This window comes from Bison bison, unplaced genomic scaffold (assembly GCF_000754665.1).
Source record: "Bison bison bison isolate TAMUID 2011002044 unplaced genomic scaffold, Bison_UMD1.0 scf7180017864527, whole genome shotgun sequence".
NCBI lineage: Eukaryota > Metazoa > Chordata > Mammalia > Artiodactyla > Bovidae > Bison > Bison bison.
In genome coordinates this window covers 331,800-343,951 of record NW_011495078.1, presented here as the reverse complement: position 1 = coordinate 343,951, position 12,152 = coordinate 331,800, and the positions used below count along the sequence as shown (strand labels likewise).

The window sequence follows — 12,152 nt, the reverse complement described above, 5'->3', positions numbered from 1 at the left end:
CCTCCCTGCTGTCCACCCCACTGTCCTCTGTGCTCCCTCCCCGCTGTCCTCTATGCTCCCTCCCTGCTGCCCTCTGTGCTCCCTCCCCCGCTTCCCACACAGGGAGCTCCTCCGCGCCCGCCGCCAGATTCACGCCCTCTCAGGATGGCTCCCTTCGCTGTCTGCTCCCTGGGCACATCCTGTCTGTGCAGGGGGCCCTTCCCTGACCCCTTGAGAAACCATTCCTCCACCCTCCCCGACACCTCTTTGTACTTGTATTCTGTTTATTATGTGTCTATAGCATTTTATAACCTCCTGAGATTATCTGGCTCACTCTTCGTCACTGTGGTTACGGTTCTCCCACTCTGGAGATGCCACCGCCTTGGCAAGAATATCAAGTGTGAGGCCCTGACTGTGGGCCCTCATTTCACACAACTGTATTCCTAGCCCTGAGCCTGGGCTGTCCTCCCCAGTTCAGGGCACACAGCTCATCAAACCCTTGCTACCTCTGGAGCGATAGGAATTTCCTGTGTGCTAAGAGCTAAGAGGTGGCTGGAGCCCTGGATGGCTTCAGGATGGAAGCTGGTCACCAGAGAGACCAGGCGTGATTACAGGGTTAGAACTTCCAGCGCCGTCCCCACCTCCCACAAGGGAAAGGGCTGGAGATTGAGTTCAGTCATCAGTGGCCAGAGGTGCAGTTGATGATGCCTATGGAATGGCATCTCCATAAAAGTCCTGAAGTGTGGGGTTTGGAGAGCAACCTAGCTGGTGGACACACACATCCTGCTGCCGAGAGAGTGGAGGCGGGAGGCCTCAGACTGCTCCCAGGTACCACGCCCCGAGCTCTCTCCCAGCTGGCTGGGCCTGAGTTGTACTCTTCATAACAAACCAGTGATAGTAAGTAAAGTGCTTCCTGAGTTCCCTGAGTCATTCTCATTCAAGAACTCCCTGAATTTATAGCCTGTCAGTCACAAGTACTGGTGACAGCCTGGGACTAGCACCTGGCCTCTGACGTGGGGACGGCCCCATGGGGTCTGACCTTGACCCCAGGTAGATGGTGTCAGAACTGGTGTTGGAAAAACTCTTTGGTTTCAGAAATATTGTTACAACAGTTTGTAGGTGCATAAACTACTAGTTGGATTGATGGAGACATTCACTATTGCATTTCCCTGTGGTTTGCATATATTACTTTTTAAACTAAAAAAAGATAGACTGTTACCTGAAAGGATTCTCCATAGGCAGGTAACCTCTGATGAGAGGCAACTTTCACAATTGTGTCTGACAGTTGGTATTTCATTCTTAAATGATCGCATTTAGTGAAATATGTCTGTGTATAGTTTTCCTATACCACAACTTAAATAAGTTCACTTTTATAAGTGAGAGCAAAATTCTTACATGTAGACTTAAGTTCATGACCCTGCCTGTAGTACTAAAGTTCAAAGAATAAGAACAGAAGGAAGGTCCAATTTCATACCAGAAGCAGTGTATCAGCGTTACTGCTAAGTCTGTTACAAGAAAGAGAGTAATAGGTAGTTTGAAAACTATTCTTAAAGTCATCAACAGTAAAACATTTTTAAAAAGTTTTTACTGTATTATAAAAATAATATGTGTTCATTTTAGAAAAACTAGAACCTATAGATGAAAGGAAAGAAAATCATTTCATTTCTGCTAACTGAAAATAATAACACTATTGCATGCCTTTTAGACATTTTTCTATTAATATATCTGTGAATCAACATATAAATAGGAATCAGATCATTCTGCTTTGTAACATTCTTTTCTTCATTTATATAATATCTTTTTATCACATTATCCTAAATTGTTTTTCATAACTACAAAGTACCTCATTGACTGAATGTTCCCGTGTATATTTAACCAAAAACCTGTTCATTGGATCTTTAGCTTATGTTTTTTGCTATTCAAACATTTGGGCTCAATGTTGGTGTATATTTTAAATTATTTATTAAATACATTCTTTTTAATATACTCTTAAAGTGGTATTTTACTAGCATAATTTCTCAGCTTCTCAAAAAACCAGAAAAGGGAGAGGAGCCGAGCACTGAGAAACCAAAAGAAAGAGCGGAGGAGACTGACCCTGGAGACGGGAAGTGGGAGCCCTGTCCCAGTGCGGTGGTCCTGAAGCCCAAGCCCCCAGAGGGCTCGCTGGAGGAGCTCCGGGAGAGGTGAGCCGAGCTCTTGTTTCTCTGACCATGTTCCGCACCTGAAGTTGTCATCAAGTTGTGGTCGTGTCGCCTTCTGCAGTGTGAGTAAATGCTTATATTTCAAAAATATGCTTGGAATTCAGGAGTTTTGCTGGGATGCGCTTGTCCACACCTTTGCCTCTGTGGTCAGGGTCATGCTGATGGTGAACCGTCAGTCTGCAGCCCGAGGCTATCTTCAAGCAGGGAGTGTCCTGCCTCCAGGGTCCACTCTTCTGCTGCTCCTCTTGGATCCCTGCCTTTGCCTGTCCGTCTTCTCTTCTCACTCTCTTCCTCAGGGGTCTTTGTCGGTTTGTAGCTCTCTTCTGTGCTCTTGTCCTGTTTCCGGCACAGATGCGTGCTTGCAGATCTTTCTGTTCCATGAGCCCTGCTGCCTTCGTGTGCGGAGCCACAGATGGTATGTGGGGCTCATGCAGAGAAAGACTTTAAGATGAGCTAAGCAGCGACTGAACTGAACTGAACTGAAGCAGCAACTTATTTACTTAATATTCATTTAACAGTTTGATATATGCATGTGTTAATTTTTTAAGTTAATTTTAGCTCTGCTTGGAACAGAAACTCAAACTGACAGTTCTGTGTCATGATGGATGTTCATCTGGTCTACTAGGAAAGTCCCTTGATTACTTCTAGTCTCATTTGCTTTATCTGTAAAAAAAAAAAACACAGGGGGTTATATTTACTAGGAATTACAAGAATGTGTGTGTGTGTATATGATACCTTAGTTTAGTGCCTATTACATATATGTCACTCAAACGTAAGAGTAAATGTTGTTACTACTCTTGTTTATTCATCTTTTCAAAAGTTTCTTATTGAGCATCTGTCGTGTGCCCATCATGTGCAAACCTGCACAACAGTGATGAGCAGACTATATGTTCCCTGCCTGTTTCTGAACTTGGAGTCTGGAAGGGAAGACAGATAATTGTCAGGCAGTTTATGTAAGGTTACTGATAATTTGTGTTGAATCACAGGTCACAAAATGACAGTGATAAAGAGCAAAGGGATAAGGAGAGAAGATCCCGAGAAAAAGAACTTGAAGCACAGCAATGCCACTTGGATGACAGCAGGAAACACAGAGCCCACCATGAGCTGGAAAAATGTTCGGGAAGAAATGGAGAAGAGCTGGCACGGGGGAAGGGGTCTGCCGCAGACGGAGGGAGAAGAGGGAGCCAGGATAGGGGCTGCCCTGTGGAAGCAGCAGAGAGGCCGGGAAGGGAGAAGAGTGAAGACCGGCCGGCACCCAGAAAGGAGCGCATGGGAAACAAGGTTCTTTTATTCTTCAGGGATAATCTTCCATTTATTTCATCTGCTCAAACTATTAACTATAATCCTACAGGCTTACAGCTGCTTTTCCAAACAAAAATGTTTTATTTAACCAAGTGTCTTGAGGTGTCTTGAGATGCAGGACCACAGGCTTTGACAGTGTCGTAGACCCTGAAAGGCTGTGTCTGTAGAGCAGTGATTCTTGTCAAGTGAGAGGGTACCAGAGCCTGAGATGAAACCAGCATCTCCTTTACTCAGAGAATTGATTTTTTTTTTTAACCAAGAAAGGGAAAAAAACCCCCCACAAAACCCTTTTATTTAGCATAAAACTGCACATTCACACTATTTGCCTAAGAATAAGTAATGGAAAGATTATCTATTTTACCCCTAAGACAGTAAGGAAAATATGTCTTTGTGCTTCCTTTTACGTTATTAACAGTGTTCTGATTTTTTAAATTGAAGTTTAGTTGATTTACAATATTGTGCTGGTTTCAGGTATACTGCGAACTGGTTATTTTTTTCAGATTATATTCCATGATAGGTTCATACAAGATATTAAATGTAATTCCTGTGCTATACAGTAAATCCTCGTTGCTTATCCATTTTGTGTCTAATAGTTTGTATCTGTTAATCCCATACTCCTAATTTGTCCCTCCCTCTTTCTTTCTCTCCCTTGATAATCGTAAGTTTGTTTTCTGTGACTGTGGGTCTATTTCTGTTTTGTATATAGATTCATTTATATTATTGTTAGAGTCTACTTGTAAGTGTGATCATATAGTTACTCTCTCTGTCTGACTTACTTCACCTAGCACAATCATCTCTAGGTTCATCCACGTTGCTGCAGATGTTCATTGTTTCATTCTTTTTATGGCTGAGTAATATTCCATAGTATATACGTACCACATCTTCTTTATCCACTTATCTGTCAATGGGCACTTAAGTTGCTTCCATACCTTGACTACAGTAAGTCTCCCACATACGAAAAAATTCCCATCAGAGAGTGTGTTCATTAAGTCCAGTTTGTTCATAAGTCCAACAAAGTTAGCCCAGGTACCCAACTAACACAATTGGCTAGGTAGTACTGTGTTGTAATAGGCTTATAATACTTTTCACACAAGTAATACGTAAGTTTACTGAGTTATATGAGTTGTTTATGTAGTTTGGATATTAACCCCTTGTTGGTCACATCATTGGTAAATATTTTCTCCCATTCTGTAGGGGTTTTTTATTGGTGGTTTCCTTTGCTGTGCAAAAGCATCTAAGTTTAATTAGGTCTCATTTGTTTATTTTCTTTTGCTTTGGGAGACTGACCGAAGAAAATATCGCTATGATTTGTCAGAGGATGTTTTGCCTGTGTCCTCTTCTAGGAGTTTTATGATGTCATGTCTTATATTTAGGTCTTTAAACAATTTTTGAGTTTATTTTTGTGCATGGTGTGAGGGTATGTTCTCATTTCAGTGATTTGTGTGTAGCTGTCCAGCGCCCCCAACACCCCTTGCTGCTGAGACTGTCTTTTCTCCATTGTGATTCTTGCCTCCTTTGGCTTAGATTAATTAACTATGGACGTGTGGGTTTATTTCTGGGCCCTCTACTCTGTTCCGTTGATCCATATGTCTGGTTTTTGTACCATAATGTTTTGATTACTGTGGTTTTGTAGTATAGTCTGACATCTGAAAGGGTTACACCTTCAGCTTTGTTCTTTTATGTCAGGATTGCCTGGGCAGTTCTGGGCTGTTTGTGGTTCTATATAAATTTAAGGATTATTCTAGTTCTGTGAGAAATATCATGGGTATTTTGATAGGGATTGCATTACCTCTGTAGATTGCTTTGGCTAGTGTGGCCGTTTTAGCAGTATTAATTTTTCTGATCCAAGAGTGTGGGAAAGAGTGTGATAGGCTACACAGGCCTATCAAGCTCTTTCCCACTCTTCTCATTGGCCAGGCTGATATTAAGGAAAAGGACGTTCTGGTAAACCCCACGGTAGTAGTGACTGTGGGGACTTCACACACAGCCCAGGAGTGGTGGGTAAAGGTGAGTGGTGAGCCCTAGAGAAACAGCATAAGACATGCCCCTCAGGTGGCCAAGGCTGCTGTTCTGCCCAGGCACACATACAGCTCCCGTAGGGCTGGCTGGCCTCAACGGTCCTGGCCTGCAGGATCGCTTTGTCCTTCCCTGGCTTTGCTTTCCCATGCCCTGAAGCAGTTTTATTTCATTTCATGTACTTTATTCAGTCATGTTTTTATCCCACCACCTCTAAGAGTTTAGTATGATAACTGGTTAGTATTTTCTATAAAGGGGACAGTGGAGGAATAAGGTACACAGAAATTGTAGCTTATTACAAATCTGTGACTGCTCAGCTCATAGCTCAAAGGCCATGTCTTAGTTTGTTTCCAATTTTGCATCCACCGTGCATGGTGAGTTTGAAGGGTTGTAATGAGTGTGTTTGAGTTTTCACCTCTCACAATAGGAGGGAATGCCATGATTGTACCAATTCCACAGAGTGGTCTAGGTTTGAGCAATAACACTTTCTCAGAGACTACTTTCAAGTTATTTTGAATACTCTTTTTCATGGCCTATTTTAAAATCTCAAAATGCCTAGTTTCTGAGATAGTGCTATGAAAAAGGCTGATTTTTACCTGCTAGACTGATTTTCTTTAGATAATTAGGATTATCAGGGCCTAAAATAGAGCTGTTGCCCCAACCTGTGTTTCTGGCCCTTGGAAGAGTAACATGCCTTCTGTCCTGGCAGGACCGGCCAGGCTTGCAGCTGTACCAGCCCAGAGCTCGCATCCGAGCCTGTGACTGTGATGGAAGACACCCTGAGGAGGGCCGCGACGGGAGGAGGGGTGAGGCGGAAGACTCAACGGTGGCTTTAGCTGAGAAGAGCGAAGAGGCGGTGTGGGGCGACATGCATGTTGGTGACGTGGGTGGGGGCTCCTCACCTCAACGCTCTGTGGATTCGAGAGGGCGTTCCTTCCGGAAGTTATAAATTAAATTAGTCTGGGATAAAACCTGCACACTGAATTTACTAATGAAGAAATGAGAAAGCAGAACTATAAAGGTGGCATAGAAATACAAGAAACCATTCTTAAGTAATCTTTTAAAACTTTGAACAGAGTTACACATTTTACCATTTCTGTTATAAACTGGTATATATAATTTAACCAGAACCAAAAGAAAACTAGTATTGTGTGATTCTGAAGCCCTTTCAACATGTTGTAGGAATAACGTGGACTTTGAGTTTTACACATTCGTAAGCAAATGGTCTATCTTGTGCCTTTGTTGTTTTCTGTGGGAAGTGAGCAGCTCTCATTCCTTGTAACTCCTGTAATTCAGCCATTCATGTACCTCCTTTCATAAGGATTCACTAAGGCCGTGGTGCTGTTGTCCCTCTGATAGGAACTCTAACTCTGTATAAAGCCCCAAATTGTTGCCCTTTTAACAATATGGCCACAGAATTAACAAAAACAGTTCCAGTCTTTTGATGGGGTGCTCATGGTTTATAACATAAATGGCATTATTTTGAGAGAGGGATAACTTAGGTATGGCATTGGGTTTTTTCTTTTTGCAGCCTGAGGCAGTTGTAAAATAACTTAATGTAGCTTTTTGCAACTGTGTATTCTATAGTATTTTTTCTTTTGGTGAAATTTTAAATGTTAATGTTTTTGGCACTGTGCTTTGTACCATTTATTAAATAAAAATTTTCGTTGCTATGAATTTGAACTCCAGTTACGATACTTTCCCTATGTAGACTGTTATGTGATTTAAAAACTGCTTTTTAAAATGTAGCTGTAATCATCTGAATATTTTGATTATTCCTTATAAGATATAAAATATGTCTCAGGAAACTGAGATTTGTTGTGAGAAAGCTCCTTGCTTGTGGGCAGTCAGTCTGCCAGCACTGCTGTGCTCTAGCTCTTGACTCAGGAGGTAGGGGTGGAGAGGAGGGCTTGCTGTGGGCTCAGAGAGATCCAGGTGACCTAGCAGCTTCAACTCTGGCAGAAAAGGGCTAGATAGTAAACACTTTAGATTTTACAGGCGATAAGGTCTGTGTAACAACTATTAAACTCTGCCATCATAGTGGAAAAAGCAGCCTTCGAATACATTTACAATAGAAAAATGAATGGGTAGGGCTGGGTTCCTGTAAAACTTAATTTATAAAAACAAGAACAACAAAAATAAATAAATAAAATAAAATAAAAACAAGAACATTCAATATTTGGCCTGTGGACCACAGTCTGTTAGGGTTCATTTTCAAGATCCGTGGTTTAAAGGAACGATTGTTAATACTTTTGGGTTTCAGGAACACTTTGTATTCTTAAGAATTATTAACCACCACAAAGGACTTTTATCAGCTATTGATGTTTACTGTAGTCAAAATTAAAGCAAAATGTTTAAGCACAAGCATATATAAACATATGTTCCTTTTAGCTGTCAGAGTAATAACCTCACCACACAATTCTACTCCTGGGTATACATTTGAAAAAACAGAAAACACTAATTCAAAACGATACTTGCTCCCCAAAGTTCACAGCAGCATCATTGACAATTGCCAAGGCACGGAAGCAACCCAAGTGTCCGTCAACAGAAGAATGGACAGAGAAGGGGTATATATATACAGTGGAATCTGCTCAGCCACAAAGAGGAAATGTTTCCATTTGCAGCAGCATGGATGGACTTCAAGGGCATCGTGTTAAGTGAAATAACTCAAAGGTAAACACTATATGACATCACTTACATATAGGACCTAAAACAGAAAACTAGTGAGTAAAACAACAACAAAAACGACTCACAGATACAGAGAACAGTTTAGTAGTTACCAGTGGGGAGTGCAGAGGAAGGAGGGGCAAGATAGGGCTAGTGGGTTGAGAGGTGCCAACTATGGTGTACAAACATTTAAGCTACAAGGACATATTGTATAGCACAAGGAATATAACCAGTATTTGATAGTAACTATGACTCGATGGACATGAGTTTGTGTAAACTCCGGGAGTTGGTGATGGACAGGGAGGCCTGGCGTGCTGCGATTCACGGGGTCGCAAAGAGTTGGACACGACTGAGCGACTGATGAATGGAATATAACCTTTAAAAGTTATGAATGACTATGTTTCACACCTGTACCATGTAATACTGTTGTAATGATAACGCAACTGATGTAATACTGTACATCAACTATACTTCGATTAACAATAAGAAAAAGTGGCTGGTGTGACACACGAGGTCACCACGTGCCTCTGTACAGCAGGCGCTTCTCCAGGCGTCAGCCGCACAGTGGTGAGCAGAGCAGACCAGCCCAACTTCAGAGGCCTCAGTGCTCTTCTTTTCCCACAAAAGGAATGGAAGCCCCAGAAAGCTCACAGGCTTCCTCAAATCCTCCACATCACAAATGGCAGAATCAGTCCCCCTAAATCAGGAATTCTTAACCCAAAATCTGTTGTGTGCTCTTGTGACATTGTTGTCCTGACCATCGGTAGCTTCCATAAATTGGGATCATGATATTATGAAAAAGCATATTGTACAGTTCTGTGGAATGGCCTATATAAGCTTTCATCAGATCCTCAAAGGAATAACTTTTCAGAAGATAAAATTTTTATATATTAGGCTGTCAATAATCTGGCTTAAGACTAAATATTTTAAAAACTAAAATCATGGCATCCGGCCCCATTACTGCATAGCAAATAGAAGGGGAAAAGGTGGAAGCAGTGAGAAATTTCATCTTCTTGGGCTCCAAAATCACTGCGGACAGTGACTGCAGCCATGAAATCAGAAGACAATTGCTTCTTGGCAGGAAAGCGATGACAAACCTAGACAGTGTGTTGAAAAGTAGAGACGTTACTCTGCCAACAGTTGATGCCTTTGAACTGTGGTGCTGGAGTAGACTCCTGAAAGTTGTAGCAAGGAGATCAAGCCAGTCAAGGACTGATGCTAAAGCTCCGGTATTTTGGTCATCTGATGCAAACAGACGACTCATTGGAAAAGTCCCTAATGCTGGGAAAGACGAAGGGCAGAAGGAGAAGAGGGCGTCAGAGGATGAGATGGCTGGATGGCATCACCGCTGCAATGAGCATGAACTTGGGCAAACTCTGGGAGATAGTGAGGGACAGGGAGGCTGTGCTGTGGTCCATGGGGTCACAAAGAGTCGGACACGACTGGGCGACTGAACGATAATCCAGTGTTAAACTTTCTTCACAGTCGTCTTGCCATAAACATAAAATGGAAGCATTCAATATTATTGGCAGAAACTATCACCTAAAGTGACCAAGGAGGCCCAAGCTGTGCACTCAGAACAGAGGTGGAAAGGCCATGGGCGCCTCCTGGTGGCAGTGCTGGAGCAGCTCACCCTGGACTCCCCTCCCTGTGGACAAGGGACAAGTCTTGTTACTAAAGCAGTCTGAGTCACTGTGTCTGTTTCTTTTGGTTTGAATGCATGAGAAACTTTGTTGCCCTGCTGTGATGATTTTCAGAGAGTGGCCCCCCAGGCCTCAGAAGCTCCTGGGGGTTTATTAGAAATGCATCCTCAAGCCCTGCCTCAGAACTGCTGGTACTCGGGGCTTCCAGCTGACTCTGAGCTGTTTGAGATGCTCCCAGGAAGTTCTTTTTCTGCTTAAGTTAGCTAGAATTGGTTTCTGTTGCTTAAAACCAAGAATTTCAAAGGAAAACTGATAAATAGGGGAGTAAGGAAATTTGGAGAAAGAAAATTTGGGGCGATAAGTTACATTGCCCTGAGTAAAAATTCCACTAATATTCAGGGATGAGAATCTAGCAGCCTATGCCCTATGGTGGAGAATGACTAATTACCTGTGGTCACCTAAAACAAACTGTTCATCAGGGGCCAGGTTTGAGGAAGCTGCGTTGGCAATGCCACACAACAGTGTGAAAGTGAAAAGGAATTCAGGATTGTAGGCAGAGCAGCAATTTCTAATAGCACTGAAAGTTTTCAAACAGCAAACACAGTGTCCAAAGTGTTCCCACTTTATAGACATAAGAATTGGGACTTGCTGTGCAGATGCTAAAATAATTTGTATCTTACAATCACAGGGTTGAAATAGCCACAAAATGCCTGTGTGGAAGTTGGGACAATAATCTGGAAAGAATGAGACTATTTATCAGAACTGAGGTACTTAGCCGGCTTCAGCAGACCCACAGACACCCACCTGAGCGCCACCCTCCCATGCCATTCCCCCCACCAGATCAGATCAGTCGCGTCTGACTCTTTGCGACCCCATGAATCGCAGCACGCCAGGCCTCCCTGTCCATCACCAACTCCCGGAGTTCACTCAAACTAATGTCCATCGAGTCAGTGATGCCATTCAGCCATCTCATCCTCTGTCGTCCCTTTCTCCTCCTGCCCCCAATCCCTCCCAGCATCAGAGTCTTCTCCAATGAGTCAACTCTTCACATGAGGTGGCCAAAGTACTGGAGTTTCAGCTTTAGCATCATTCCTTCCAAAGAAATCCCAGGGGTGATCTCCTTCAGAAGGGACTGGTTGGATCTCCTTGCAGTCCAAGGTAGCTGGTTTTCTTCTGCTCCCCCTCCCCACCACCATCTCAGATCTGAAGTAGCCAGTAACAAAGTCGATGTCTAGAGAAGGCCGCTCCCAACCAAAGAACAAGCACTTTACTAACTCACGCCTACAAACATGAGGGGAGCACATGCAGGCATGGGTTCCCAGTGTTGGGTTCTAAACAAGAAAGAAGAGAGTGCTGGGTTGGGCTGAATTTATGGAGAGTGTGGTGGTTTAAACATCTCTTCTAGTTGTTTACTCACTGGTCATCCTAAATTCAGTGATGGCCAAGTGAAGTTCGAGTTTGGCACAGGGAATCTAGGGAGGTACTCTTCAAGCTCAGACAGGTGCCTCCATCTGGGAGGAATCCACAGAGCTCTGGTAAAAGATAGCTGAAAAAATTTAAAGCCTTTAATTATGTGTTAAAGTGAAAGTCCCTCAGTCCTGTCCGACTCTTTGTGACCCTATGGAGTATTAAGTCCATGGAATTCTCCAGGCCAGAAAACTGGAGTGGGTAGCCGTTCCCTTCTCCAGGGGATCTTCCCGACCCAGGGATCCGAACCCAGGTCTCCCGCACTGCAGGCGGATTTTTTACCAGCTGGGACACCAGGGAGCACAGATACTCATTGTACCACCAGGGAAATCCGAGAAGTTTTCTTCTAAAGCTATTAAGTCCGTTCAAATGTATGGATCATTTTGCTACAAAAACCTGAAAATTTCCTAGAATGAATATGTTACTATTTAAAGTTAGAATATTTCCAGAAATTAAAAGAACAGACAATATTCAGAATTTGGCGTGAAAGTGAGGATAAAATAAAAAATAAAGGAATAGACTAGAGATGCCTGCAACTGAGGTAATGGATGCCGTCTGTTCTCACACGGAACCCAGCGGCCAGACGCCGTCCTCCTCGCGGAGCTCCGTCGCGGCCGGGCACTCAGGAGCTGTCAACGGGAAAGAACTCGGCCAAAGGCAGACATAAACCCAGGACTCAGCAGCCGGGCGCTCGACCCCGCGGGAAGCACAAAGGGTTAGTGTTAGTGCGTGGAAGGGAGACCGGCCGCACCGCCTGCTCCCGGAGCTTCGGGGCGCGGCAGGGGCTGGAGTCCAGCCCGTCACTTCCGGGCGCGGGAGGGCTGCCGGGGGCCGCCGCACTCCGCACTGGGCGCCTGAGACCAGCGATCTGATTGGT

General features: G+C 43.6%; 1 protein-coding gene across 2 annotated transcripts in view; it reads left to right on the top strand.

The window, feature by feature from the left end:
- UPF3A (UPF3 regulator of nonsense transcripts homolog A (yeast)) overlaps positions 1-7,175 on the top strand; it is an 18,897-nt gene extending 11,722 nt beyond the window's left edge. For both annotated transcript variants that reach the window (XM_010831432.1, XM_010831431.1), the window contains exons 8-10: positions 2,002-2,162; positions 3,167-3,461; positions 6,208-7,175. In XM_010831432.1, the coding sequence (XP_010829734.1) occupies positions 2,002-2,162; positions 3,167-3,461; positions 6,208-6,447 (696 nt within the window). In that variant the 3' untranslated portion in view covers positions 6,448-7,175. The remainder of the gene's footprint in view (positions 1-2,001; positions 2,163-3,166; positions 3,462-6,207) is intronic.
- Positions 7,176-12,152: the final 4,977 nt, after the last annotated feature.